Source organism: Gavialis gangeticus, unplaced genomic scaffold, assembly GCF_001723915.1.
Source record: "Gavialis gangeticus isolate Ggan-Ray unplaced genomic scaffold, GavGan_comp1, whole genome shotgun sequence".
Taxonomy (NCBI): Eukaryota; Metazoa; Chordata; order Crocodylia; family Gavialidae; genus Gavialis; species Gavialis gangeticus.
In genome coordinates, this window is record NW_017728998.1 from 1,598,807 (window position 1) to 1,624,908 (window position 26,102).

The window sequence follows — 26,102 nt, forward strand, 5'->3', positions numbered from 1 at the left end:
CTGGGAAAGGCACCTGAGCTGGTGCCCCCAGGCTGGTCCCAATTCCAGGGGGACCTGGAGACCAGAGCCAAGCTAGCTCTAGGTATTGGGACCCCTGGCATGAGGCCTGGCTGACCCAGACACGTCCTTTTGATGGCACAGCTCCCAGCAATGGGTGAAGGTGGATTTCCCCTCCAGAAAGGGTCTTTCCCCACTCAGACGCTTGTGCTAGAGACAGGTTCGGGGCCTCCCATACCAGGCATGTGCTGTGCAGCTGGGCAGTGCCATGGTAAGCTGCAAAGCAGCGTGCTGCTCCACTCGCAATCAGCTCCTTGGCTTGCCGTCATGAGTCGCACATCGCAGCAGCTGGGCTGGAACCACTGGCAACCATTCCCCATGTCCCGTCCGATCCACCACAGGGCCAAGGAGAGAGTCCTGAGTGCCATGCCCTTGGGTCACACTCGTCCCTGCCTAGGTCGCTTCATCAGGTGCTCCAGAGCTTCAGACTCCAGGGCTGGTCCCCAAGGCCCGCCAGGCCGAGCTTGGAAAGGGACCCCCTCCCTGGAGCCTGATGCGATTCAGTGCATCTCCTAGACGAGTGCTCCTTGTGCCCAGGTCAGCAAGCAGAGGATGCTGGGAAGCCACACGATGCCGAGGCCTCAACAGAACATGGCCCAAGGCAAGCCTGGGTGCAGCCTGAGATCTGCCTGCTCCAAGCAGCTAGGCCCCATTCATCTCTCAACACCGACTTCTAGGCTGGGCTTTGGCCAAATGAAGGCTCCTTGTCCCACAAGATGCAGCTATTTCTCCACCTCAGCACTGGGGAAGTGGGGATGCGACTGGCTTCACCCCGCTCTGGCATGAGCTGTTAATAATGTGGCAAAGGGGAAAGACGCGCTAACGAAGTACTGTGCCACAGTGTCACAGCCCGGCTGCAAAGAGCCTAGCATCTGGGTTCTGCTCAGGCCCAGGGGTGCAGCCTTCAGTCACATCCCATGAGGGATGTGGACACCCCACGCACCCAGCAGTGCTCCGCTGTGTGCCTGGGCTGCAGCAGTTCTTCCCAGTCCCTTCACCGCTGGGAGGCTGAGGGGTGTGCCGGGCCTGCCCCCAGCACTAGCCCCGCTCTGGCAGCAGGAAATGGTTGCAGGCGGCCGCGGCTGCAGGGAGCACTGGCCGGTGTGAAATGGCAGCGCAGAGGTAACCCTGACGTCCAAACAAAACGCCCTGCCTTATGTAAGAAACCACAGCCCCGTGCCTCCTGCCAGACAGCATAATGCGCCTCTTTGTGTGCGCGAGACAGAGCCGTGTACACACACCGCGTTAATGAGTGCTCTGTCCCCAGCGCGGGATCATCACTGATAGGAACCAGATGCAGAAGCCAGTGACTTCGGCTGCCTTCCCTGCCCCTATCAGCCGGCTGGGAACCCGCGTGTCAAGACGGAGTCCCGGCCCCACCACCTTCCAGCACGGCCACTTCCCGGCTCTCGGCCCGCACGCACACGTGCTCTAGCTCCGTTTACACAGGTCTCAAGAAAACACGTCTGCGTGCGAGGCCAGGTGGATTGGGGGGGAGGGTTCTGGGCTCTGCTGGACAGTGAATGGGTCAGACCACCTTCCAGTATCCTCCAGCAAGCTCGCAGGCCGATGTGAGACTCCTTTGTGCTCCCCACATCTGGAGCAGATGTTTGGAGACAGCGATCAGGGCAGAATAAATAGCTCTGCATCCCCACGTGAACCCAGCCTCCCTGTGCGCTGCGTGTGTGGCAGGCTTCGGGCATCTGCCAGGGTACGCCTGAGAAGAGCTGAGACATCTCAGGGCTGCTGAGGAGGACCAGACTTATTGCACCTCTCCAAGGAAACCTGGGAAGGCTTCCTCCAATGGGAATTCAAACCCCTGGGCTTTGGGGTCGTTAGCAGTGGTGCACAGGGCCATACCAGCAGAGCAGGAACTGCTGGACACCCCTCCACTGCTGTCCTGCCCCACTAAGGTATGCCTGAGGCTCCAAGCATCAGGCTGGGTTTGGTCTGGGGGGGCTCTACCTCTTCTCTGGAGCTGAAACAGGCCACCGATGCCCTCGAAACCCAGGCCAGCCTCTCTTGACCCAGAGTCTGCACCAGGAGGTTACGTGCTGGGCTCCATGCTCAAGAGTACAGGGCAGGCGACTCACTCCAGCCCAGCGCAAGTTTTGAGTAATGGGCACAAATGAGCACTTCGATCTCCTACCCCAGCTGCTCCTCTAGCTGGCAGGGGGACGGGGAAAGCCCCAAAAGCAGCATAGCTGCCTCTATAGCCCCTCAGACTAAGGGGAAAAATGGAGAAGCTGAGCCTTTGCCGCCTCCCGCAGCAGCGCTGGGTGTGCACCTCTGCCCCAAGAGGGGTCCACTGCTGGGCCTGGTTGGCTGACAACCCCATCCTTGGCCCGGCTCCGCAGTGCATGGGGGTGGGTGGCTGGACAGCCTGTTGGTGCAAGGGTGCAGCACCCCCCAGCCCCTTTGCAGAGGCCTCCACAGATCCCATTCATGAAGCGTGCGCTACCCCCGCATGCCGGGAGTGACAACGCCCGCTGCCACCTGAGACCGGCAGGGGCAGGAGGAGAACGAGGCCGTCCGGCGGGAGGCACACGCTCCAGCTGAAATAAAGACCTTTTTCAGAGTGCTGGACTTTTCCAGCTGCCTGGAAACAGGAAGTGCCCAAGCCCCGAGAACAGTAACCCTCACACACCCTGCATAAAGGCACACTGAGCCGTTAACCCTAATTACCTGTGACTGACACACGAGGGAGGCCCTGACCTTCCAGGCATTGGCTTTGCAAAAGGAAAATAAACAGCTCGCTCCATAGGAAATGCGGGAGGCCATTTTCCCTTTCAACCCCCTCTGGCTGCTTTGCCTTCATGCCCCAAAGTAACGGCGGTGCTTGGAGTCCAGGAGAAGTGCCACATGGGGCTGGGGGGCAGGCGCTGAGCAGAGCCAGTCTCAGAGACGGTCATACAGCTTTAACCAGGGGACAGCACACGCGGCAACATGGCTCCTCTCCTCAGCCCTGCCCCCAGATGCCCCTGCAAAGCCACTGTGGCAGGACAGGGTGTGAGAAAGCTGCATTCCTGCCCTGGGGCCTGCATGTTCCCTGCTTGGAGTCGGGGCCCTCACTGGCACCTGGAGGGAGGGAGGGAGGGAAGGCAGTGGCCTGGGACAGGACTCCAAGCCAGCTGGAGCAGAGGACTCCGCATGGAGGAAGAGCAAATTCTGACGCACTCTCTAGTACAGCAACACGGCGAAGCTGGTGACGCTGCCTCCAGGAGCTGCCTGGCACTCTTGCCAGGCCCTGTGCTGCCAAGGCATCCTAGGGAGGCCTCTCCCTGGTCCTCTCTGCTGCCCAGGGTGGCCAGCTCAGTGCAGACATCCCTGCTCTACACCGACGGGGCAGCGAGGCATTCCCCCATCTCCAAGGGCTCCTTTACAATTTTTCCAGCTTCCGGTCTCGGGGGGGTCCAGGGATCCCCATTGTTCTGTATCACGTCTCCACCCTGCCCTGGGTCTGTCAGGGCTCCACGCTCCTCTCCCGACCCCACCAAACTCACCTTTGTGACACCCCCCGAGAGCCTGAAAGGGACTCATGTCCCTACTCCCCATGGCACAACCATTCTTCAGCCACATGGCTCAGAGGGACAGGGTTGTTTTGTGCCACTGAAGCAGGGGCAGCATCATGTGGGAATGGACCAAGACCGACAGCTCCTCCTGAAAGCAGCAGCAGGAGCCAGCGACCTTGGTTGCTTTCCACTCTCGCCCCCCTGGCACCTGACGTGTGTGTGCAGTTCTCTGCAGCTGCAAGGAAGGAGCAGCTCTCAGACCCTCTCCATGCTCTGTGGCTGGAGGGTGGAAGCGCCCTCAGGGGTCATCTCATTTAGCCTTGGCACAGAGGCAGGATGTGCTACTCCCCAACAACTCTCCTCGGAAAGGCAGGGCCCAGCTGTCAGGCTGCACTGCTCCGAGCTGGCTCTGGGAAGCTGCCAAGAGCCGGACCCAGACTCCCGCCTCACTAGCCTCTCGAGAGCTGGCTCTTCCAGAGAGGGGCCCACAGGCCATCTTGCCCAAAGCACCTTTCTGAGTGAGCCAGGGGTCTCTAGCACCATCACCCTGCAAAGCAAAGCAGAGTCCCACCCTCTGGACACAGCTGCCCTGAAAGAGAGCCTAAGGCCTGCGACAGAGCCACTTACCCAGGTGGGAGTGCCTCCAGGGCCTGCGTGGCCTCCTGGGGCTGCTGCGTGCCCGAGCCAGAGGCTGGCTCCTCTGCTTCCCCGGGCACAGCTGCAGCAGGCAGGGCAGCTGCCGTGGAGCTGGCTGTCACACTCAATGCCACTGCTGGTGGGGAGGCTGTGCCCGCTGCAGACCGCTCCTCCTCGGTGTCGGTGGCCCCTACAGAGTCGCCGTTCACTGGAAAGGCAGAGGGCAGAGATCAGCATGGAGGGAAGGGGTGGCTTGCTGCTACTGAAACCCCAGCTCCAAACTGGGACTCTCACAGCCCCATGTTCAGGGAGCTTGCAGCCCTCTGCAAAGGGAGAGACATCAGCGCCACAGGGGTGGGGAAAATCTCAAGCCAGGACCTGCTGCTGCTGCCTGCACCCCATATCCGCAGGCCAAGTGGGATGGACATGTCACTGGAGAGGGGCTGTAGAGGGATGATGGCACTCCCTCTCCAGCACTCCCCCTCCCCACAGCCCAGGTGAATTCAGGCAAAGGGCGGAAATGTCAAAAATGCGCTGGTACACATCAGGAGGTGCCATGGGCCTGAGAAGAGCTGGCTCAGCACACTGCCCAGCCCTGATACAGCCATCTGGCACTAGATTCCACTGAACAGGGCAGGGAGGCCACACGGACCAAGAGAGGCAGCTGAAGGGAGGAGAGAGGCAGCAGCACATCCACTAGCAGGATGTTGCCTGCCTGCTCCTATCCACATACAGCCTCAGGCCCCTTTTCAACATGGGAATGTTGCAGCCCTGCGAGCCTCTACCAGCCTGGGCTCTGCCTCTGAGCAGAAGGGTGGGCATGGGCAGCCTTGGTGCTCACACACACACACACACACAATGGTGGGCAGGAGGTGCGCCCACTGTGTCTGCATGAAGTTTCAGCCCAGAAGCCAGATGCTGGGTGTCACCAGGCTCCAAGGCCAGGACCTGAGGTGGTCCACGGCCCATTCTGTGGCAGCGAGCCTGGCTGGTCCACAACCGTGACACTTACAGGGACAGGCTGTGCCCAAGTGGCGCACAACCCAGCAAGGTGCTGGTGGGGAGAGGAGCTTTGCCACCTGATGTGACAAGAGCAGCCTGGGGAGAGTGTGGGTTCCAGCATGGGCTGTGGACTGGTTATTTGGATGCAGAAGCAGCATTGCATGCTGGGAACTGGTCTTCATGGAACACCCCCTATGAAACAAGGGCAGCCATGGGCTGCACTACATGGTGCAGAGAAAGCTGGATGCAGCAAGTGCCTCTACACTCACCGGTGCCCCGAGCACCACTCGCCGGCTGCCCTCTGCTCAGGACATCTCACCAGCGGGACATCTCACCTGTGCCATTCACTGTGCTGCCGTGGCCCTGGATCTTGGCTTGCTGCCGATGCCATGTCCTGGTGCTGGGGCTGGCCTCACCGTTCCCCGCATTCTGCCTGGCTGCTCCCGCTGTGTGTCTGTGCGTCCTGTATGTGGGTAGAGGCATGCAGTGCAGTGGGTGAGAGGGGCACCTGGCCTAGGATGGCAGCTCCTCACCCCTCTTGCCCAGGGGCTGTGCTTAGTCCCCAGGCTTTCTCCCCCAGATGCACCCTGCCAGCCCCTCTATTCTGGCAGATCCTAACTGCCCACCGTCCCCTTTGTGAAGCAACCCAACCCTGCCCTCTGACAGACCCGCTGCTCTGCAGTCATGTATGCCTGCATGGCCCCCCTGACACCAGCCCTTCCTGGAGGAAGAGGCGCCTTGGGGCACGGCCCAGGGGTTTCCCAGTCTTCACCTACCAGTCACCAACTGGGGATGTCTGGGATGCCTCACTGGAGGGAAGAGGGCTGGCCTGGCCCCTGGTTACACAAACATGATTAGAGGCCCTGTCTGGACTGAGCTAGCTCTGGGGAAAAAACCATGTACCAGTAACGGCCTCTGGCAAGAGTGGGACGCTGGCTTACGAAATGCCACAGCTGCCAGTCTCAGCCCAGGGCTGTGCTGATGGTGCAAGCCGAGAGGCAGCTGTGGCTGTAACTGCTGACACACTGGACCTGCAGGGTGGACAAGACCATCACCTCCTTTCCCTGGAGCTGACTAGACCCCAAGGTCCCCATGGAGCCCAGCTGTCCTTGCTGGAGGGAGCATAAGCACAAACAGGGTGGGCAGTGGGGTGGACCTGCGGCTGGCAGGAGCTGAGCCAGGGACGAGGAGAAGTGCCGCCAGGAGCCTGAAGGCTGCACAGGCAGGTCTGCTCCTGGGGCTGGGGAAGGGACAGGGATGCCGACCTGCGCACATGGACTTGCATTCAGAGCAGTTTCCAGTAGACTGTTGTTACCGTTGCTCTGTGCTGGCACGGGACGGAGCAGCCAGGCCTCGGCCCCAGCCCTCAGACCAGTGCTACGGGGCAGCTCAGCCTGCTCAGGCCGGAGATGCTGGCAGCAGAGGGCAGGGAGGGGGGAAGGGCAGAGGAGTGATAAAGGGCCGGTTTATTCTAGCCAAGCAATTCCCCTTAAAAGGGCAAAACTCTCCATGTGTCCAGAGGTCTCCGGGCTCGGCCAAGCAGGGCGGCAGCTTGGCAGCAACAGGGCCAGAACATCAATCGTGCCACACCCGCAGAGCTGGGACAAGCCCCTGGGGACAGCCGGGCGCTCTGCTCTCAGCAGCTGTGCGCGGGGCTGAGGGTGGCCTGGCCCTGAGGGCAGGGGAGCCAGGAGTCTGCCCCTCCCTGGCCTCAGTAGTCAGTCCTCACCCCGGGGGCCCTTGCACACCTCGTCCCCACCTTCTCAGCTGCCCACAGCCTGCAAAGGGCTGGCAGGACAGCTCAGCAGGCCAAGGAAGCTCAGGCCTGCTGGAGCAAAGGCCACTGAACACCTCTGAGGCTCAGCTTCACTGAGCAGAAACCGCTAGGACAGAGCTCTGACCCCAGATGGGCAGCCCGCACCCTCCCCCCCCGGAGTAGAGATGCTCAGGCACACGATGGGCTCTTATCTCCACCCTGCTCTGTGCGGAGCAGCTAAAAGCTGCCTGGAGAGTTTTTAGAAACCAAAACAGGATGTTTTCCGGCTGCCAGCCGGCCACACAGGGTCACCAGGCCCAAATTAGCCAGGCTACCAGCCTGGCCCTCCCACAGACGCTCCCATCTGGGCATTGTCTTTTAATAGCAGCGTGGAAACACACCCAGTGGAGCCACGTGACAAGGACTGGGCTGGGAACAAGCACTTAAAATAGGAGCAGGGAAAAAACAAGGCTGAGCAGTGCTGGGAACGGGCTCTCGGAGCCTTGCTAGCCACCCATGGGGCGGGAGTGGGGACAAGGCTGGCAGAAGTCGCAGTGCTTTCAGGCAGCCCACCAGTGCTGGGAGCCATGGCAGGTGCCAGCCCCCGGCTTCACAAGGCACACTCACCAGCCCACTCTCCCCACACAGGAGAACCAGCCGGGAGGAGAACCCCAGCCTCATCTACCTGGCAGGTCTTGAGGCCCAGTCCCAAACCCCATTCCTTGGGGTCCTGCCTAACCTAATCGTCTCTGTGCTCAGAGTCAGACAGAGGGGGCTCCTCCATGGCCTCGGGGCAGGGGCCATGGCCTTCACCCAGCCCAGAGGCCACCCGCAGGGCAGCTGGGAAGAGCAAGGGCAGATGGCAGACCCGGCTCTGGGCAGGCAGGAGCAGTGCTAGGGAGCCCATGCCAGGGCACTAGTGGAGCGCAGGAGGCACAGCCCCAGTGCCACACCTCAGGGCCAGGAATGCGGAGCTGAGAAATTCCTCTGGTCCATGTGAGGCAGCAAGGCCAAGCGCTCTGTGCCCAGCACTGGCCCCTGCTTGCAGGACAGGGAGGGGCAGCACAGAGCCTTGGGCACAGAGCAGCGCCAGCCTCCCCTGCCCTTGGGCAGAGTGGGTGCGCATGGGGCAAGGCCAGGAACTCTTTCCTAAAGGACAGCCATGTGCTGGGGACATGGGTGCTTCACTAGAGCGAACAGACTGCTGCTGGACACCCTAGCCCTGCACCGGCCTGCAGTCTCTAAGCCTCCCAGCTGTGCTCATCACTGCTCTCCTCAGAGCACTCTCCAGACACCAGGAGCTCTGCTATCATCTGCTGCTATCATCTCCCGCTACCCCTGCACCACACACCTGTGACCCAGATGTCTGGCAGGCTTTGTCTGCTGCCTCGCTGCCAGCCTCTGGGGCTGGGAGGGCTGCAGAGCCACATGCGAAGTGCTGGGGGCATGTCCAGGGCTACATAGGATAACCAGAGGCAGGGAGAAAAGCAACCCAGTGGCGCTGGCTCCAAGTGTCCCCAGAAGCCATCGCTAGCCAGGGAGCAAGGCCTCAGCCCCAGCAAAGCAGCAACACTAAACCTGTGCTGCTCCCCCAAGCACCAGGGTGAGGGAGCGAAATCCTGCGTGCTCACACCCAGACCCAGGTGCTGAAAGCTGGCCAGCTGCAGGGAGCAGAACTAGGGACGGGACTGCCCCACGGTCAGCACAGCCCCCCTCACACAATGCCTGCCTCTCGGGACTGCCCCACGGTCAGCACAGCCCCCCTCACACAATGCCTGCCTCTCGCAGCCTCTCCCCCAGCACAAATGACTGCCTCTTTATTTTCTCTTTGCACAGTTGACTGTGGAATTTCACGCCCCAAGCCCAAGTTTAACAGCAGCTCCCAGGGCACCGCTTGTGCTGGGAAGAAAAAGACCCAGCAATTTCCCTCGAGAAGGCCAGGCAGAAAGAGCTGGTTGGGGGGGGACAAGTAACCCTTTTCTTTCCATCCAGCCTTTCAGGGAGGTCTTCAGCACTCACTGAGCCTATGGAAATAAATCCTGCTCTATATGGCAATGAAGCCTTTCCCAAACTTCCCTCGTGTGTGTGTAGGGCTCGCTCTCGCCACCGAAACAGCAGCCACAGCAGCTGTTTTACAGCATGCAGAAGTCCACCTATGCTCAGTGAGGACTGAATTTCAGAGATAGCAGAACACAGATACCTAAACTTGGATGCAGGCAGATGCATGCCCACCCAGCAAGAAGTGCTGTGGGATCTCTAGTGCCTGACATGAGTCACTGGACCCTCTGCCACAAGTCACAGCACAGCCAGCCCCAGTGCCCTGCGGGGAGCATTCCACCAGCCAAGGTGGCTGCAGCCACGGCGGAGGCCTCCTAGCCAAGCACTGCTCAGGATCTGGCACACTCGGATTGTGACCCCTGCAGAATGAGGCCCAGAATGACCTGGGCCTGAGCTGCTAACAAGTGGTCAGGATCTCGGTGGAATCACGTCACCTCTGCCCCAGGCCCAAATGCCAAGCACACAACTGACCCGCAAGGGTTGCCCACGGTCCTCAGGTGTTTGGCCAGCTGGGGTAAAGACAGGTACGTGTTGGGGGTTCCACATGCCTCACTGCTGTAGGGAGGTGCCTGCGCTGTGCTTGGGAAAGGCTGACTCAGTCCTGCCTATGCCTCCTGAGAGGCCAGGTACATGAAGCCCATCTCTCGCCTCAGGGCAGCCATCCCCACCGGACAGGCCCCTGCCCCAAGCCTTCCAACATCTCCACTGCAAACTCCTGCAGGACACCCCCAGCTGCCCCATCCATGGGTTAGTAGCACACATTGCCCAGGCCCTTACCTGGACTTGCTGCCAAAGCATTTGGTGCTGAGGGGCTGGTGGCAGCTTTCTGCAGCTGCCACAGTGCTGCTGGAGTCCTGTCCGGGCAGCTGGGACCCTGGGCAATTAAAGGGGAAAGAGACGAGAAAGCAGACAAGTGCTATATCAATGCAGACAGGCCAGCAGGTAAGGACCCATGGCAGGTGTGACAGCTGCTGCCTGTCCAAGGGAAAGCACCAATGAGCAAGTGTCCCCTGCTCTCCTGGGGCCTCTGCACAGGGAACTCAAGGACAAGACCTGCCAAAGGGCACAGGGCCTACAGGAACACAGGTGTGCATTGGGATACATCCCACCATGCAGCTCTGCCAGGCCTCAAGGAACTCATGCCATGACAGCTCCTGAGACCCTGACTAGTTTTCGGCTTCCCATACATGTGGCTCCACTCCTGGCCTGCAGAACCCTTCCACGCGCTGAGGATGCTGGGCCCTTGGGTGTGCTGGCACCCACAACTTGCTATGGATCTGAACCCAGCACAAGCAACAGGCAAACACCCTCCAAGTCAGGGCGTGGGGAGTCCACCCCTAACCTCCTCATCCCAGGCCAGAAACACTGTCCAATGTCCGATCCCTTCCACTTGTCCCCTTGCAAGGCTTCTCAGCCAGGGTCCCTTCACCTGTCCTCACTCTGCACCTTTCTAGCACAGGGAGACTCCAGGTCATGACTTGCTGTGGGCAAAGGGCCCCAAGGACACCTATGCCCTCACATCCGTGGTAGGCCTGGAGCTGCCCTCCCCAGGAGACCCTGGAAGACTTCCCAGCAGCTGGGCTGAGTCCTGTGGGCATGCAGGCCAGGACAGGAGCCTTCTCTGGAAGAGGATACAGGTCCTGCGCTTTGGGATGTGCTGGCAGGTCCTCCAAGCTGCCGTCTCAGCCTGGCAGCCTTGTCCCCTGGCATTTGCCACCTCGTGCTCCGAGCTGCGGCCTGCTGGTGGAGATGGGCGGTACTCACCCTCTGTCACGGCACTGCCATTAGGCAGGCTTCCCAGATCAACAGTCGGCCCGTCCAGGAAAATCGTCAGCTCTCCACCACAGACAACGCTGCCTTTGTTCTCCGTCTGCAGGTTCAGGATCAGCTGCGTGTTCTCTACTGTGGGAGACAGAGGGACACAGAGGAAGAGACTGAGCTGGACTTGCCACTGGAGGTAACTTGTCACTTAGGGGGCACAACCACTGCCAAGGGGTTCCAGTCCCCACCCGTGGCCTGTGGCCTCTCCCTGCACGGCTCAAGAAGGAAGTCACCTGCCCAGGCATCTGCAGCACCAGGATCAGCAGCAGCAGCAGCACAGGCTGCCACCCCATGCGGCCCCAGCCAGCGTGCCCAACTGCCCAGGAAGCCACTCCCACTGGCCACGGCTTCTTCACAGAACTGCTGCAGGCTGGACAGGGCCTCCAGCCCAACCCCTGCAGACACAGGATTGCTCCTGGCCCATCCTAGACAGCCAGCTACCTGGCCTGCTCTTGGAAACCTGGGGGACTCGCCCTCTCCAGAGGGCAGCAGGGAACTGACCCCCCATTCGAGGTGCGTGGTCTACGTGGAGCCATGACATGACCTGTGCTGCACCAGCACAAGGCAGATATCCTGGACGAGGAAGGCAAGAGAGCCCTGTGCCAGGCACTAATAGGATCTGCTGAGTTGGGCCTAGCCAGGAACCAGCCCCAAGGGCAGGCTGGCAAAATGTGCCTGGCATGTGAGGGGCTCCACACTGCCTGCACACCCTCTGTACCGGCCCTCAGGGTGCTCAGCAGCTTGAGGCTTGTATAATGTGACCACCTCAGCTTTGTCCTGTGAACACAGCTCTACTCTTCTCCCCCATACAGCCAGAGTGGCACCGGGTGGGCCCGGGAAGGCGAATGTCAGCCATCAGCGTGGCGAGGCTGGGCATCTCTGAGAACCGCTCCATGACAAGAGCAGAGGCCGGCAGCCTCTCCCAGCGCCCTCCAGGCCACGAGCCAGCTTGCTGCAGCACCCACACAGCAGAGAGCAGCACGATCCCTGCGTGAGCAAAGGGCGGAGCAGGGGCTGTGCACTGCCCAGCCTGAGGCCCTCTTGCTGCCTGCCCAGAGTCTCTTGCACGGCCCTGGCCAAACCACGAAGCTGGCCAGGAGCCGGACTAGCATCCCTAACCCCGGGCAAGGCAACTGCTCATTGCCAAGTGCCCACAATGGTGAAACACGAACACAACTGCCTTGATTCAGCCGGAGGGATGTGGCTGACCTGGCCTGGGACTCTGGCCCAGACACTTCCCGACGAGTTCACTCAGATAATATTTGTACTGCGCACGCATGACTCAGTGACGTGCCTGCTCTGCTCTAGCAGCCAGCCTCCCCCTGCAGCAGCCACCAGGCTGGGGTTGGGCCAGGGCCCACTAAGCGGGGTGGGGCACCCACATACACATGCATGCATGCATGCAGCTGAGGCTGCAGTGCTGTGATGGGGGCCAGAAGCAGGCTGGCTGGCACACCCAGGCATACTTGTAGCTCCCCTTCTCCTAACTTGCTCACGTCCTTGGCTTTCTGCTGCATACTGCTCCCAGGCTGGACGCTCCCTGCCCCCCTGCCATGCTCCCCAATGCGGATGTTATGCTCAGGACCCCTGCAGCCCATTTACGCTGCCTCCCTGTCAGCAAGGGACCACTCACGGCTCTGCCAGCCAGTGTCACACACAAGGTCAAGCACTGCCCTGTATGGCACTCTAGGGTGCCAGGTGTGGTAATAATGGCAGCAGCAGCATTTGCCCTCTCCTGTGCCACCTGGATCTGCCCACACCACGGCTGCGGAGTGGCTGCTTTGAGGCATTCTGGGGACTGCTGAGGTCCCCATGAAACCTGCAGGTGACACCAAACTGGAAGCAAGGGAGGGGAAGGGGGCAAGTGGGAAGTGACAGAGCTCAGCCCAGCACTCAGGAGAGGCAATAAGCCCTAGATAGGAACAGCATGGGGCTGCAGCAGGTTTGCCAGTCTCCCAGTTGTCCAATGACAGGATGATCAGGCCCATCACTGGCACCAGCTGGGCCAAGCCCGGGGGTGAGCTGACCCTAGCCCCAGAGGCACGGCACAGCCTGGGCCAGGGCTCCCATGGACTGCCATGGGAGCTAGGGCAGCTCGGTTCCTTTGACCTGGCAGCTCTCCGCCCAGTTTCGCCTGCCCTGAACAGCAGTATCCCGCTGGCAGGGGAAAGCATGGATGGCCCTGGGCTCTCCACGGACATCCGTCTCCAGTGAGGCCAGCGTCTGCTCCCAGCTGGAAAGCATGTCACTGTCAGGCAGGAAAGCCACAGCTGCACAGAGCTGGGCATCCTGGCCTTAGGCTGGCAGCCAGTTTCTCCTGACCCCTGTGCCAGGTCCAACCCTGGGCTGCTCAAGGTAGGGAGAAGCAAGACCCTGCTTACTGTGCAGCTGGCCCCAGGGGACTGGAGACCACCAGGCCCAACAGAAGTCTGTCCCACAGCAGTCTCCCACATGTGACGTACTGTTCAGCCACTGTCAAAAGACTTCAAGCTCCCCCAGGCCCCATCACTGGCCCCCGTCCCCCGTGGGACTCCAGGCAAGTGATGTGTCTGGCCTCACCCTCTATCTGCACAAAGGGGTGAACCCCGATGCACCTCCCTATGCTCTTAAGCTCACAGGATGCTGCAGCGAGCAGAAGTCTGCTTGTCCCTGGCTTCTCCTGCCTCTGCCAGCCCTCAGGAAGCCCTGTCCCACCAAACACTGGGGCTCTGTCCCGTCGGCTGCAGGCAGTCGCTCTCTGATGGGGGCCGCACAGGCCCACACTGCGAAGCCGCTGAAGGTGGCTCAGTAGCCAAGGCGAAGCATCTCCAAATCGCTTGCTTAAGGAAAATAAACACTGGCAGAACCTTCCAGTCAGCGTCCCCTCCCAGCACGCGGAACGCACAAAGGGACCTTGCTGCTACGCCAACAGAGGGTCCCCGACCGGCCGTGCACAAAGCCCGCCTGTGTCCCAGCAAGCAGCCGGAGCCAGAGCCAGAGCCACATGGGGTTGCTACTCTGGGAAGGGGCCGGGGGCTACTTGGGCCTGAATACGGCCTCAGTTCAGTGGCTGCGGGTGCCCTGCATGTGACATCACTGCTCTCATTTAGCACGGGCTGTCTGGAATTCCCATCCAGACCATTAAGTGGATTTACAGGTCCCCGGAGCAGGGCTAGTACCAGAAGCCACAACAGAGGCTCTGGGCTGAGCCAGGAGCCACAGGGAGCACTGGTGACAGCACGCGTCTGACACAACTCCTTGGCATGAGCATCACAACACGTTCCACTTAGAAGCGGGGGGAGCAGCTCCAGCCGAGGACCTCTTCTCTGCAGAGGGATGGCCCAGGCCAGCTCACATGCGGACTGAGGGAGCTTCAGACAGGGCCTTTCCGTGCAGAGGGTCCTACCCTCTGCATTTCCACTGGACGCAAGGTCAGACTCAGCTCAGACACAGCCGTGGCAGTGGCTGGCAGCCATCACCCAATGGGCTTTGCTGCCCAGCCAGCAGCCTGGCCCCTGCTTGGAGGATGGAAGCCAGGGCAGCTCAGACCCTATAACCATCTGGAAGAAAGGAGGACGAGGGGCTCTGCAGTGCTGGGCAGACAGTGGGAAGCTGGGCTCTCACCCACAAAGTGACTCGAGAGGGAGAGCCTTCATTCTCAGGGCCAGCAGCAAGCTGTGTCACCAGCCTCTGATGCCAGGGCTGCTCCAGCCTCCATCCTTCAGCCCGAGGGCCAGAAAGGCTGATCAGGTGGAAGTGGGAAAGCATGTCAGGCTGTGCTGGGTGAGTCCTGCTGGAGAAGTCACAGATGGCACCTGCCCCCCCTCACCTCAACTTCTGCTGCGCAGCCCCTCTCCCCTCCCCATGCCTCTGTGCACTGACCCACTGTTGGGGGCGGCAAGCCCACAGGCTTCAAGTAGATGCCAGCTCCCTGATGAACAGCTATGGGAGGGACCAAGGGACTGGGCCCTGAAGCAGAGAAAAGGAAGCCTCCTTGCTCCTGTGCTCTACCAAGCAGATGCAGCCAAAGGCAGGTATCTAGTCCTGCCCTAACGGCCTAGTCCCAGCTGCTGTCAGCTCCGCAGCACTCCCAGAGCACAGTGACCTTCGAAGGGCAGCACAGAGCCGGCTCAGCCCAGCCTCCGCTGTGACCTGCTGGTCTGGCCCAGCAGCCTGTAGGAGCACGATGCCAGCAGTGCCAGAGCCAATGTGTTTGGAGTCCTTGCCAGGCAGCCTGGATATGTGCCTTCCCAGAGCTCTGACTTTGCTTTCCAACAGTGCCCTTGCTAAGTGGTGTGGGGCTCCCTGCTCCCCGCGGTCTGGGGTGCTGCTGTCTTCTGGATAGAGCTCCCGAGAGCTGCGGCTCCAACTACCCTGCCTAAGGTGGGGTTGAAGGGAAAGCACAGGCTTCGCGCGAGCTGTAACCCACACGCACATGATGCCACTCGGGAAACAGGAGCCTGTTGATATAACTTGCAACCTGAGCAGCCAGTTGTAAAAGCAGGAGCTTTTGCTGAAGCTTGGCCAACCCGAGCCACTCCAGTAATTGCCTTGCTGTCCATAGCTCTGTGTGGCACGAGTGCTGGAGGCACCGGCCAAAACCAGCATGGCCCAGTACCGGTGTGCATACAGAAGGGCCACACAGGGACCCTCCTCCTGCCCAGGCAGCTTCTGAACAAAGAGCCCCTTCTCTGGCAGGCAGCAGCAGCAGCACGGGGGCCCGGGGCAGGGGTTGCGCCATTGTAAATTAGCTGTTTTAATGGAGCCCTGGGAGCAGCTCCGCAGAAGGCTGCAGCTTGTTTTCCATGATTAAACCTATTTTTACCCAACTCACTGCCTTCCTAGGCAGCTCCCCACCCCCACCCAGAGTACCGAGGGCACCGCCTGGCCATAGCAGAGGCTGAGCAGGGAGGTTCAGAGAAGCCTGCCAAGGGAATGGGGAGAGAAGGAAGACTGGAAAATGTGGCTTTGCCCCTTGGAGCAGGCACTGGCTTCGGGAACTTGTTCCTCTCAGCCTGGCTCCTTGACTCAGGCTGGCCTGAGCACCGAGCCCTGGCAGACGCACTGTGGAGCCCTTTCCCCACAACCTGGGCTCCTCAGAAACCCAGGGTCCTTCTCCTAGGAGGCTGCAGCACACCACACTCAGCACGAGGATGGAAATTTTGCACAGCCCTAGCAAGCAGAGCCCCTGGATACTCTCAGGGCCATTGCTGAGGCTGCCCAGCCTGTCGGAGACCACAGCAAAGCGGGGCTGAGGTTGTCAGCTCATGCTGACTACCTGAGAGAAGCTGTATCACAGCTCTGCACCCACCCCGCCACCGGGCAGGTGCCTGCCACCCCTGCCACAGGCCTCACCCTCCAGCTATCTCAGCCAGGCCAGGGCAATGCTGTGTGCAGGGGAGGCCTCAGAGGGATGTTGTGCCCCACAGGAAAACTCCCATCAGGGAGGAGCCTGCCCACTGTCCCAGCAGCAAGTGCATTCAGGCCCAAGCCTCTGCCCCCCCACAAACCCAGGAAGCAAGCCTCTCATGAGGCCAGCAAGCCCACAGCCATCACAGGGTTCCCAGAACAGCAGCCACACTACCTGCAGATGAGGCTCTGATGAAGCCGCCCACGTCACCAGCAGGCCAGACGAGCGGGTGGAGGTCCCAGCAGGGCAAGGAGCGCGAGCTCCCCACCCAGGCAGCACCTCTCCTGCAGGGCGCTGTGCTGCCACTTTAAGAACCCGCCCTCCATGTCAGGGAAACATCTCACACTTCTGGGCTGTGCTAACATGCGGGTGAGAACAGCCAGTTGCCTTTTCCATTCATTTTCCACGTGGCCCCCCAGGGATGCAGCTTAATGAAAGGGCTGATTGTGCCCCGGCAAAGGGACGCGTGCATGTAGGGCAGGAGCAGGCCACGGCACCGGGAGCACACGCGCGGTGCTCCACCAAGCCCAGAGACAGGCAGCCCTGGGAGCAGCCAGACAGAGCAGCCCAGGCCAGGACATACAGCTCGAGGCACACGTGGGGTCAGGGCCACAGGCAGTGGAGAAGGCAGCAGTCTACTTCCCCCAAAGAGCTGACACCCAGCCCCCTATCCCTGCCCCATGTTAGAGCAAGGAGGGCCTCAGTAACTGGCCACAGGCAACCCCAAGGCCCCAAGAAACAGAGGATGGCAGGGGCAGACGCCCACACACTAAGGAATCTGCCCCCAGCAATGCCCCTGTGACCCCCACCCTACTCCCAGCCCAGACGGCAGAGGCTGTATCAGTCCCAGCTCACAGCCACGACTCCCAAGGAGCGTGCTGGGGACACCACGGCTGTTTCCCACTGTGTGACGGGCGATGCCAAAGGAAGCGATTCACCCCAGCCCCAGGCACCAATCCCCAGCCCCCTGGGAGGCCAGAGGCCCCGTTCCCCTCTCAGTACCTGGTCTGTCTTTTGACACCAGCAGAGCTTAGCTTGGAAGAGACGGCACAAGCCTTTTCCTGCCCTGCGCAGCCACTAGCAAGGCCTGGGACCTGAATGGAGGTCTTTATGCAGCGGCTGCTGCCTTGAGCCACACACTAGTGACCACAAATGGCAGCAAATAGCAGTGGGGTTTGTGTTTCTGCACAGGCAGCGGCACCCTGGCTAATGAAGGTATGGCTTCCATCACATGCCAGCCCCGCACTCCTGACAGGCTTGCCCAGCCGCACACAACGGTGCCTTGTTCTCTCCTGGGGCCAGAGTTTCAGCAGGGAGCTGTTCCAGCCAGCTAATCCTCCTCCGTGTCACACCTACTGAGGCAGGAAATCCTGCAGGACCACGGAGCAGTGGCTGACAAGAGCGCAGCGCCCCTCAGAGGCGGGTGCCGCACTGCCAGGCCCAGCTCAGGCAAGGAGGCCCCACCTCCCCCAACAGCCTCTTCCCTGCCCTCTCGAGCCAGGGACAGGGCAAAACAGGCTGCTGGTACGTACGTTTCCCGCTGCTCTTCTTCAGGATGGCTAGGTTGATGGAGGCCACGCCCAGCAGCTCATTCCTCCGGGTGTGGCAGCTCCAAACCTTCAGATCCAGGAGACTCTGGGAAGTGACATTCCTGATAGGGAAGCCAAAAGCACAGCCATCAGCATCTGCTGGCTTCTCCTCTGCACGCTGGTACTGAGCAGTGCTGTGGCCAGCAGGGAAGTCCCAGACAGGCCAGGCAAAACAGCCAGAAATCAGGGCTGTCACAGGGACATTAAGCAGCCAGAGCCCCTCCTGCTAGCCCCAAACCTTCCTGCCCAGCACAACCCCCTCCCCTGGGAACTGAGATTTCTAATGCTCTCCCCCAGGTACCTGTCCCTGCCCCACGCCCCTTCTTACAGCCCCAGGAGGCAGCAGGGGCTCTTACAGGATGAGGATCTCATTCCAGAGCAGCTCGGAGCTCCCAGTCCGCTTCCCCGTCCTCTTGGCCTCGCTGGAAAGTCCATCCACCGTCACTTCCACATAACTGTTGATTCGGGACTGGCGGGTGGGCAACTTCATCTTCATGGACACCACTAGGCCGATAGGAGAGGTGCGGTCACCGTCTGTCACCAGCCCACTCCCCAGCCCCACGTGCCATAGGCGCCATCAGCGGAGGCAGCTGGGAGGAGCCCAGCGCAGGGTGTCTGTGCTGAGGGGGCAGACCCAATCTCCCCAGCCAGGCCACATGGCTGGGCACAGGGAAACCAGGCCTTTGGAGCTGCCTTTCCACAAGCTTACCCCGCTCCTGCGTGAGGCTCGCCTTTGTGCCCTGAGCTTATGGCACTGCTGGGCCTCTTGCAGGGCAACGCATCAGCTGGCCCCAGCCCAGGGAGGCCCAGGTGCCTCATAGCAATGGCCAAAGTGAGAAGCCAGCCCTGTTGCAGGAACCTGGCTTCCAGCCACCAGCCCAGGGGGAAGAGCGAGGTGTCGGGGAGCCCAGAAAGGAGGCATCTCCTCTGCGGTAGCAAGACAGTGTCATGCTACAGCCCGTGGGGTGCAGGAAGGGCAACGAGAGCAGGGCAGGCCAGAAGCCAGGAGAGCAGCCAGAGGTGTCGGGAGCCCCCTGGCGGCCCTCAGGGAGCGACCGCTGGCTCCACCTCCTAGCTGCCAAGCGGAGTGAGGGGAGAGCAGAAGGCTCAGCACAAGGCTCTTCCTGGGTCTCCCGCCCAAGCCAGCCCATGAGGCACCTTCTACAGCTCAGCCACCTCCCAGGGACAGCCTGGGGGCCCCAACTTCCCTCTGGCCAAGCCCTCCCTGGCTAGGGAATCATGCCCCACTCTGGTGCTGGGATCGGGGCACTAACAAGAGGCAGCTGCTAAATCTGACTCAGGAAGGCTCTGTGCCTCTCAGGACCTAGCTGTGCAATCCCCGAGTCCAGCTGGTGCCTGGGGCTATGTCAGCCTTCGCCCCATCACACCTCCTCCCAAGCACCAGGAGGGAGTACAGGACTGAGGAACGTCCCTGCCTTTGGATGGAAGACAAGGTGTGCCAGCCTGGACAGGGCTCCTCCTTTCCCCACGCCCTGCCCTGCACTCACCTTTCAGCGAGAGCTGAGATTTCTCACAGGGCAGCCCTGCCCCAGCCCTGCTGCAGCTGGTGGAGGCCATGTCATTACCACAGGTCTGGAAAGCAAAGACAGGCACAACACGAGCAAAGGTTCACAAGGAGCCAGGGGAGCCCAAGGCTGCATTTGATGAGAAGACCACCCCAGTGGGGCTGGGACTAGTCACTACCAGATAGCCACAGGACCCTAGTGATGCCAGAGGCTCAGCCAGAAATCAGCACTGAACCACAGGCCTGGAGCAGTGCAAGGGGCTGCAGCCGACCCCCACAGGCCTGGCCACTTGGTGTCATAAAGGAGCCCTCAGCAAGAGGTAGAGGCTGAGCACATGAGAGCAAAACATAGTGGACCTCACGGGGACAGCACTGCAAAGAAACAGGGCCCTGGGACAATGCACAGACCCAGCAATCAATCTCATGGCCCTGCTGCCCCAGCGCAGCTGTCTGGCCAGAAAAGAGGAGTTGCCTCAGTGCTCAGGGGCAAGGGGCAGCTGAGCAGCGATGCTGGCTGCACCTTCCCGCTGCACAAATACGGCATGTGGAAGGCAAGGAAGGGCCCGTGCAGCAGTGACAGGCACCTGGGCCCCTCAGAAACAGGTCCTGCCACTCCATACCTTGTTCACCTCTCTTCCGCACAGACACACATGCTTATGCTTGCAAGCCCCGTGGCAGCAGAAGAAGCCACTCGCCCCGTTTCCCAGAGCAGGGCTGGGTACAGATCGAGACCCAGGTTACACACAGCTTTTGTACTGCTGCTCTGTTTGACCAGGTGCGACTGCTTCTAGAGCTCAAGGTGGGGAGGGCGGAGCTAGATCAGGATCCAGCTGCCTTAGGCTGCCAGACCTTGTCCCTTGTCTGATACAGGAAGTTACGCTGGCTGGCAGCCCCTTTAGCTGCAGGTGTAATGACGGCAAGGAGCTGGGTGCGCAGGGGCCAAGGTGCATGGCATGTAGGGCAGTGCTCACAAACCCAAGTCAGGCACCAAACAGAACAGCTGGCACTTGCCCGCCCCACACCATGAGCTTCAGAGGGGGAGTGGGAGGGAATGGGCGAGACCCCTGCCATGGAGGGCCAGGGTGGGGGGCACGGGCTAAACACCCTGGCAGCAGAAAAGGGCCAGAAAAACTGCTCCCCCCACAAGGCTGGCATGTGAGGCGAGCTCTGCTGCCCTCTCCCTGCTGGCCACAGCTCTGCCAGCACATCGTGCTGCACATGCTTGGCACGAGCCATCCCAGCTAGGAGCCAGGAGGGAGGTGGGCGCAGGCACCCAGCTCACAAACCCCAAACAGCCTCGAGCGCGAGATGAAGGCCCTGGACCTCAGCCAAACTGTGGCAGCAGCACGACTCTGGGCCCCAAGTCCCTGTGGGGCGAAGGCCGCAGCCTGGAGGCAGCCCCAGGCTGGGCAGAGCCATCACGGGCACAGGTGTCCTGCGTTGCTCCTGCCAAGGGATCATGCAAGAAGCCGGAGCCAATGCCCTCCACACCACCCCTCCCCTCCCTGGAGAAGGGCATGCTCTAGGCGAGCGGCACTCGCTCCCGAGCACGGGCGAGACGGGGCGGGCAGGACGCCTGGCGACGAGCTGGGGGCCAGACACAGCAAGTGGCGCAGAGGCTGCTGTCCTGAGCCGTTCAGCACCTCGCAGCAGGCGGCAGCACCGGGCCCGCGAGCCAGGTGCCAGGGCCCTCCTCCGGACACGGGCACGGAGCCTCCTTTCCTGTCGCAAACGCCGACCGCCCCCTAGCCCCGGCAGTGAGGGGCGGGCAGGTGGCGTCGCTACCCAGCGCGGGGGGCACAAAGCCCCAGGGCTGTGGGGGGCCTCCCCGCCCCAGCCACCCACCTCCGGGCCGCAGCACCGCGGGGCGGGGAGGCCCGGCTCCGTGCCCACGCCCCGCAGCACATCCCCGCCCCGGGCCCGACTTGCACCAGCTTCGGGGCGTGCTGGCCGGCCCCCGCGCGCCCCAGGCCGGACACGCACAGACCCGCCCGCCACCTGAGGGGAAGGACTGGGAAACCCGCGCCGGACCGCACAGCCGTTCCCCGGGCAACCGCCAACAGCCACCTCCTCCCCCCGCTCCGCGGTTACCGGCAACGGCGGCGCAGCACTTCCGGCTCGGCGCGCGGCGGTCATGTGACGCCGGCAGGTCACCTGACCCGACGGTCGGCTGGGGAGGAGCGATAGCGATCCCGGCGTGCCCCGCGCGGCACCCTCCCCTTCGCCGCCCGCCAGACTACGACTCCCGGCATGCCGCAGGGCGGAGCCAAGATGGCGGCGGTGGAGCACGTGGTGGTGGACGCGGGAGCCTTCCTGCGGGCCGCGCCGCTGCAGGTAGCGCCGGGCCGGGGGGTGGGGGTCGGGGCCGGGCCGGGACGGGACTGACGGCGCCTCCCTGCAGGACATCGGCCGCCACGTGTACACGGTGCACGAGGTGCTAGGCGAGATCCGCGACCGCGCGGCGCGGCGGCGTCTAGCGGCCCTGCCCGTCCCGCTTCTCTTCCGCCAGCCGCGGCCCGAGCACGTGCGCCTGGGTGAGTGCTGCCCCCCCGGCTCGGACCCCCGCCCCCTCACCCAGACGACCCCTGACCCCGGCCCCTCCCCGCAGTGACCGAGTTCTCCAAGAAGACGGGCGACTTCCCGTCGCTGTCCCGCGCCGACCTGCAGGTGCTGGCGCTCACCTATGAGCTGCAGGCCGAGACCGGCGGCGTCGCGCACCTGCGGGCCGAGCCCCGGCACCAGGTACGGGGGCGGGGGGGGCAGAGACCGGGGTGCTGCCCAGGGGCAGGGGCAGGGGCGGAGGAGCGGCCGCAACCCCGCTGCTCCCGCCCCGCAGGTAAGGCTGAGCTGCAGCATCCGGCACCCGGAGGCCCCCGTGCACGTCGCTGGGTTTCACCTGCCGTCCAAGGTAACTCGCCCGAGCGTGGCTGCGCCGGCCCCCGCGGCCTCCGACCCGCTCCGCGCGGGGCAGGGAGGCGCTGCCCGGTAACGTCCTTTAACTCGTGCAAACCTAGCGCGCGCGCCCGGAGGAAGAGGCGCCTTCCTCCGTCTCGGAGGGTTGCCCGTGCGAGAGCCCCGAGTTCAGCTCCTTCCTGTACTGGAGGAACCCCCTGCCCAGCATCGAGGAGGACCTGCAGGAGCTGCTGGTGAGCAACAGAGCGCTGCCCCCGCCCGCCTGCCGCTCGCTCTGCTCCTTGTCCCGCCGGCGCGGGGCCTGCGTGGCTACGGCCGACGGGGTCTCTCTCGCCCCCCAGAAAGCCGATCCGGTTTCCGCTGCTGCGGACGAGGAGCAAAGTGCCTCCGAGGAGGACAGCGAAGAGGACAGCGATGACGACAAGGACTGGATCACCCCCAGCAACATCAAGCAGATCCAGCAGGACGTGGGGCGCTGCGATGCTCCTCCCGTGGACGTGCAAGTTGGGTGCCTCACCACCGACTTCGCTATGCAGGTAAGCACATGTGATTTGGGATAAAACCACCGGGTCTTTTTCAAAGGGAAGGGAAGTTGAGTCTTGTGGGGTTGGGGATAGGGACTTCCAAAAAGCTGGGCGTCTCGGAGCAAGTGGCGTGGGTGAGGAACTCAAAACTAGCCGAGGCAAAAAGTAGGAATAAGATCGCCAGTTTAACGGGCAAGAGGCTAATTAAGGGTCCTGGCGCTTCATTAAAACAGAGCTAATGATGCCCGGTGCTGCTTAAGATGCCAAATTCCACCACCCTCCAGCAGTTAAAAAAAAAAATAGCAATCAAAGAGCTAAGGCCCTGCCAGCCCTGACTCTGCCTGCCGGGGCCACAAGGCACGCGCAGAGCCGGGGTGCAGGCAGCATCGATTTAAAGTAGCGATTCTCAACCAGGGTCCCCTGGTATCCTGAGCTGCCTTGAGATCCTTTCTGGGGGGGCACAAGCATGCCAGGCCGTGCTAGTGCTGTTGGGTGTGCGAACGTGATGCGCAAGATTAAACCCAGAGCTCTCACGCAGGAACCTGGAGTGTTTTAACCCATTCTGCCCTGCTGTGGTCTCTCTGAGTATTTTTTATAAGCAGAAATCACCTGAAAACTAAGAGCTGGTGGTGTCTGAGGAATGCCTTGAGCCTGAAAAGACTGAGCACCACTGGTCTGCGTGTGTGGCTGTACCTGTGAGGAGCAGCAGCAGTGCCATTCCCTGACCAGCCCTCCAGGCCTGGCCAGCGTAGCTATTCCGTAACTGCTCCTGTGGTATCCAAGAAGGTCTTTCTCCATGCAGCACAAGGCAGGGGTTTACTCCGTTCCTTCTCGAGGCCGCGGTACCGGTGTTCTCAGCCCCTCGGAGGGCATTCCCCCCGGTTCTCCTTTCTTCTTGCAGAACGTTTTGCTCCAGATGGGTCTCCACGTGCTGGCAGTGAATGGGATGCTGATCCGCCAGGCCAGAAACTACGTCCTGCGCTGTCACGGCTGCTTCAAGTACGTGTCACGAGCACTGAACTGGCCCCAGGAGCCCGGTGCCCCTGGCAGGGAGGAGCCTGGGGGCTGTCGTGCTCTGTGTCTTCGCTCCCGGGCTCACTGCAGTCCCCTCCCCAGGCAGAAGAGCCGTGAAGGTTTTCCAAGCTTCTCAGCTCTAGCAGCAAAGGCTCGGGGGCAGGTACCAGAGCAGGGACGTAACCTGGCCCAGGTGGGGAGGGGGTTGTGGATCAGTGCCAGCTGGGTTAAGTTGGCGCTGAAGAAAGTGGCTTATCTTCTGGGCTAACAAGTCACTTACTTTTCATTCCTGGCCACTTAAGCGAATGCACCGTCCTCTTCCTGCGCCTGTGCATAGATGGAGCGGTTCGTTCTCTCCTAATGTAGCTCAGCCCTGGAGTCTAGACCGGCCGGAAGCTTGATCGTGTTGGTGGAGACTCCTTCAGGGTGGATCTGCCTCTGATGCGGACCTATTCCCCCTCCCTTTGTCTCCCAGGACAACATCCGACATGACCAAGGTCTTCTGCCCACACTGTGGCAACAAGACTCTGAAGAAGGTTGCCGTGAGCGTGAGTGATGACGGCAGCCTGCACATGCATTTCTCTCGCAACCCAAAAGTCCTGAACCCACGGGGGCTTCGGGTAAGCAGTCGTCATGGGGACAGGAGCTGCCCTGCTGTTGTGACGCAGCCTAACGAGCGCAGCAGCAAGAGGGGAGAGTGCCGGCCTCTGGGCAGTGAGCTTGGGGCAGCAGGGGTTGTTTCAAATGGCACCTGCGAAGCAACTAGGGGCTTGTCTTGCTGCTGTTGCAGCAGTTTTCTTCCAGCTCTAGCCTATGGAAACTATCAGGATCACTTAGTCTGACCTGCTGTTTAGCATGGGTGGAGCCAATTCCTGCTTCACATCCAGTAGCTGTGGCCAAATTGGAGTAGCTCTTGCTACACCCAGACTTCTAAATGTTGCTAGAGATGGCACCTTGTTCCAGGGCTTGCTGCCACCTCTGCAGGTTCACCCCATTTCTGATCTGAGTCCTGCTTCACTTTGGAACTACTCAACCTAAGTCTACTAGGCAACAGCGGTCTCAGATCTTTGGCCTTGGGCTCCTCCCCTACATAGACTTGGCTCGCTGAGCTTTGGGCCATTTGTGCTAGGAGTTTATTGGGAGGCGCTGGGCCCGAGTCTGGAGCGGATTCTGCCTAGCTGCTGTGCTCTCACTCTGATCACTCACGTTGTCCCTGCAGTACTCCCTGCCCGCTCCCCAAGGGGGAAAGCACGCCAGCAACCCTCACCTCGTGGAGGACCAGCAGTTCCCGCAGCAGCGGCTTTCCCAAAAGGCCAGGGAGAAAACCAATGTCTTCGACCCTGACTACATCGCAGGGGTTTCTCCCTTTGCAGAAAATGACATCTACAGCCGCGCAGCCAACCTGCGCATCCGGGATGCGGCCCTGGGTGCAGGCCGGCGCCGCGTGAATCCCAACGCCGCTACGAGGAAGTTCGTGAGGAAGCGGTGAAGGGAGAGGAAGAGCTGTCTGCTTGGGTCAGCTGAGCAATAAGTCACGTTTTCTTGCCTGATGCGCGTGGGAGAGTGAGGCCTCTCACAGGGTCTCCCTGTGCAGACCCCAAGCTGGCAGCACTGGGAAAGCCCCGGTGCTACCACTTTTTCCATGCTCACCTGGGAGTGTAGAGCATCGGGCCTCTTCTGATGCGAGGCATCTATCGAACTGGACCTGGCTGTATATTCTGCTTGCTTCTAGCTGCGTGGCAGTGTTGGACACTTCAGTGCTTCTAATAAATAAGGTCATGGCAGTCGTTGGCTGTTTCGCTTGCAGTTGAGAGAGTTCTGTGGTTCATTCTTATGCTCTGAGACGGCATGTGGAGAAAGAGCATCTGTGTCCTGAGGCACTGCAGCCTACTGGTGCTGGAACAGCAGCTGCTGCTCAGCTGACTGCCACACACGGGCTCTTCTGCTTGGCTTGTACATCTTGCTGTGGTTCCCCTTGCTCCTGTTTACAAGATGCAGGATGCCCTCCGGTTGGGGTGCAAAAGTGTCCAGGCCAGTGCTGGAATTAGTGTACACCTGCACAGCGGCCCACAGCTGAATTTGCTGGAGTTTCGGCTGAGTGTTTTCTCGCAGGCCCAGATTTATCTCGCATCCTGCTGATGCACAGCACCCCAGTGGCAGGAGCATGCTGCATGCAAGTCTAATGGATAAGGGACTCTGCACATGGCACGGACACACCTGCCCATCTCAAGGACGGCGTGTAGTGCGAGAAGGGCCCGCAGCTGGGCAGAGGCAGGTGCAGCCCTCCCCTTTGATCTGCCAGCCGG

General features: G+C 61.3%; 2 protein-coding genes across 3 annotated transcripts in view; one reads left to right on the top strand and one right to left on the bottom strand.

The window, feature by feature from the left end:
- Positions 1–21,518, bottom strand: part of WWP2 (WW domain containing E3 ubiquitin protein ligase 2) — a 41,978-nt gene extending 20,460 nt beyond the window's left edge. Inside the window, exons 1-8 of the mRNA XM_019505344.1 lie at positions 21,437–21,518; positions 19,329–19,413; positions 18,177–18,324; positions 17,764–17,882; positions 10,786–10,923; positions 9,799–9,895; positions 5,543–5,670; positions 4,197–4,413 (exon numbers count right to left, since the gene is read on the bottom strand). Of these exons, the coding sequence (XP_019360889.1) occupies positions 4,197–4,413; positions 5,543–5,670; positions 9,799–9,895; positions 10,786–10,923; positions 17,764–17,882; positions 18,177–18,324; positions 19,329–19,413; positions 21,437–21,481 (977 nt within the window). The 5' untranslated portion in view covers positions 21,482–21,518. The remainder of the gene's footprint in view (positions 1–4,196; positions 4,414–5,542; positions 5,671–9,798; positions 9,896–10,785; positions 10,924–17,763; positions 17,883–18,176; positions 18,325–19,328; positions 19,414–21,436) is intronic.
- Positions 21,519–21,569: 51 nt separating this feature from the next.
- Positions 21,570–25,602, top strand: NOB1 (NIN1/PSMD8 binding protein 1 homolog). 2 transcript variants are annotated; one of them, XM_019505347.1, is made up of 9 exons: positions 21,570–21,679; positions 21,747–21,879; positions 21,954–22,087; positions 22,182–22,253; positions 22,360–22,491; positions 22,600–22,794; positions 23,684–23,781; positions 24,272–24,416; positions 25,170–25,602. In XM_019505347.1, exons 1-9 carry the CDS (start codon positions 21,596–21,598, stop codon positions 25,242–25,244), a joined length of 1,068 nt encoding a protein of 355 aa, XP_019360892.1. In that variant the 5' UTR covers positions 21,570–21,595; the 3' UTR covers positions 25,245–25,602. The 2 variants fall into 2 exon arrangements, with proteins under 2 accessions (XP_019360892.1, XP_019360891.1); XM_019505346.1 differs by having other exon boundaries at positions 21,571–21,679; positions 25,016–25,602.
- Positions 25,603–26,102: the final 500 nt, after the last annotated feature.

Bases quoted from the DNA above. Each gene is read 5' to 3' on its own strand.
- NOB1 (XM_019505346.1), top strand. From the start codon at position 21,596: ATGCCGCAGGGCGGAGCCAAGATGGCGGCGGTGGAGCACGTGGTGGTG. The intron at 22,088-22,181 runs GTACGGGGGCGG...CCCGCCCCGCAG, and splicing joins GGGCCGAGCCCCGGCACCAG to GTAAGGCTGAGCTGCAGCAT. The intron at 23,782-24,271 runs GTACGTGTCACG...TTTGTCTCCCAG, and splicing joins CGCTGTCACGGCTGCTTCAA to GACAACATCCGACATGACCA.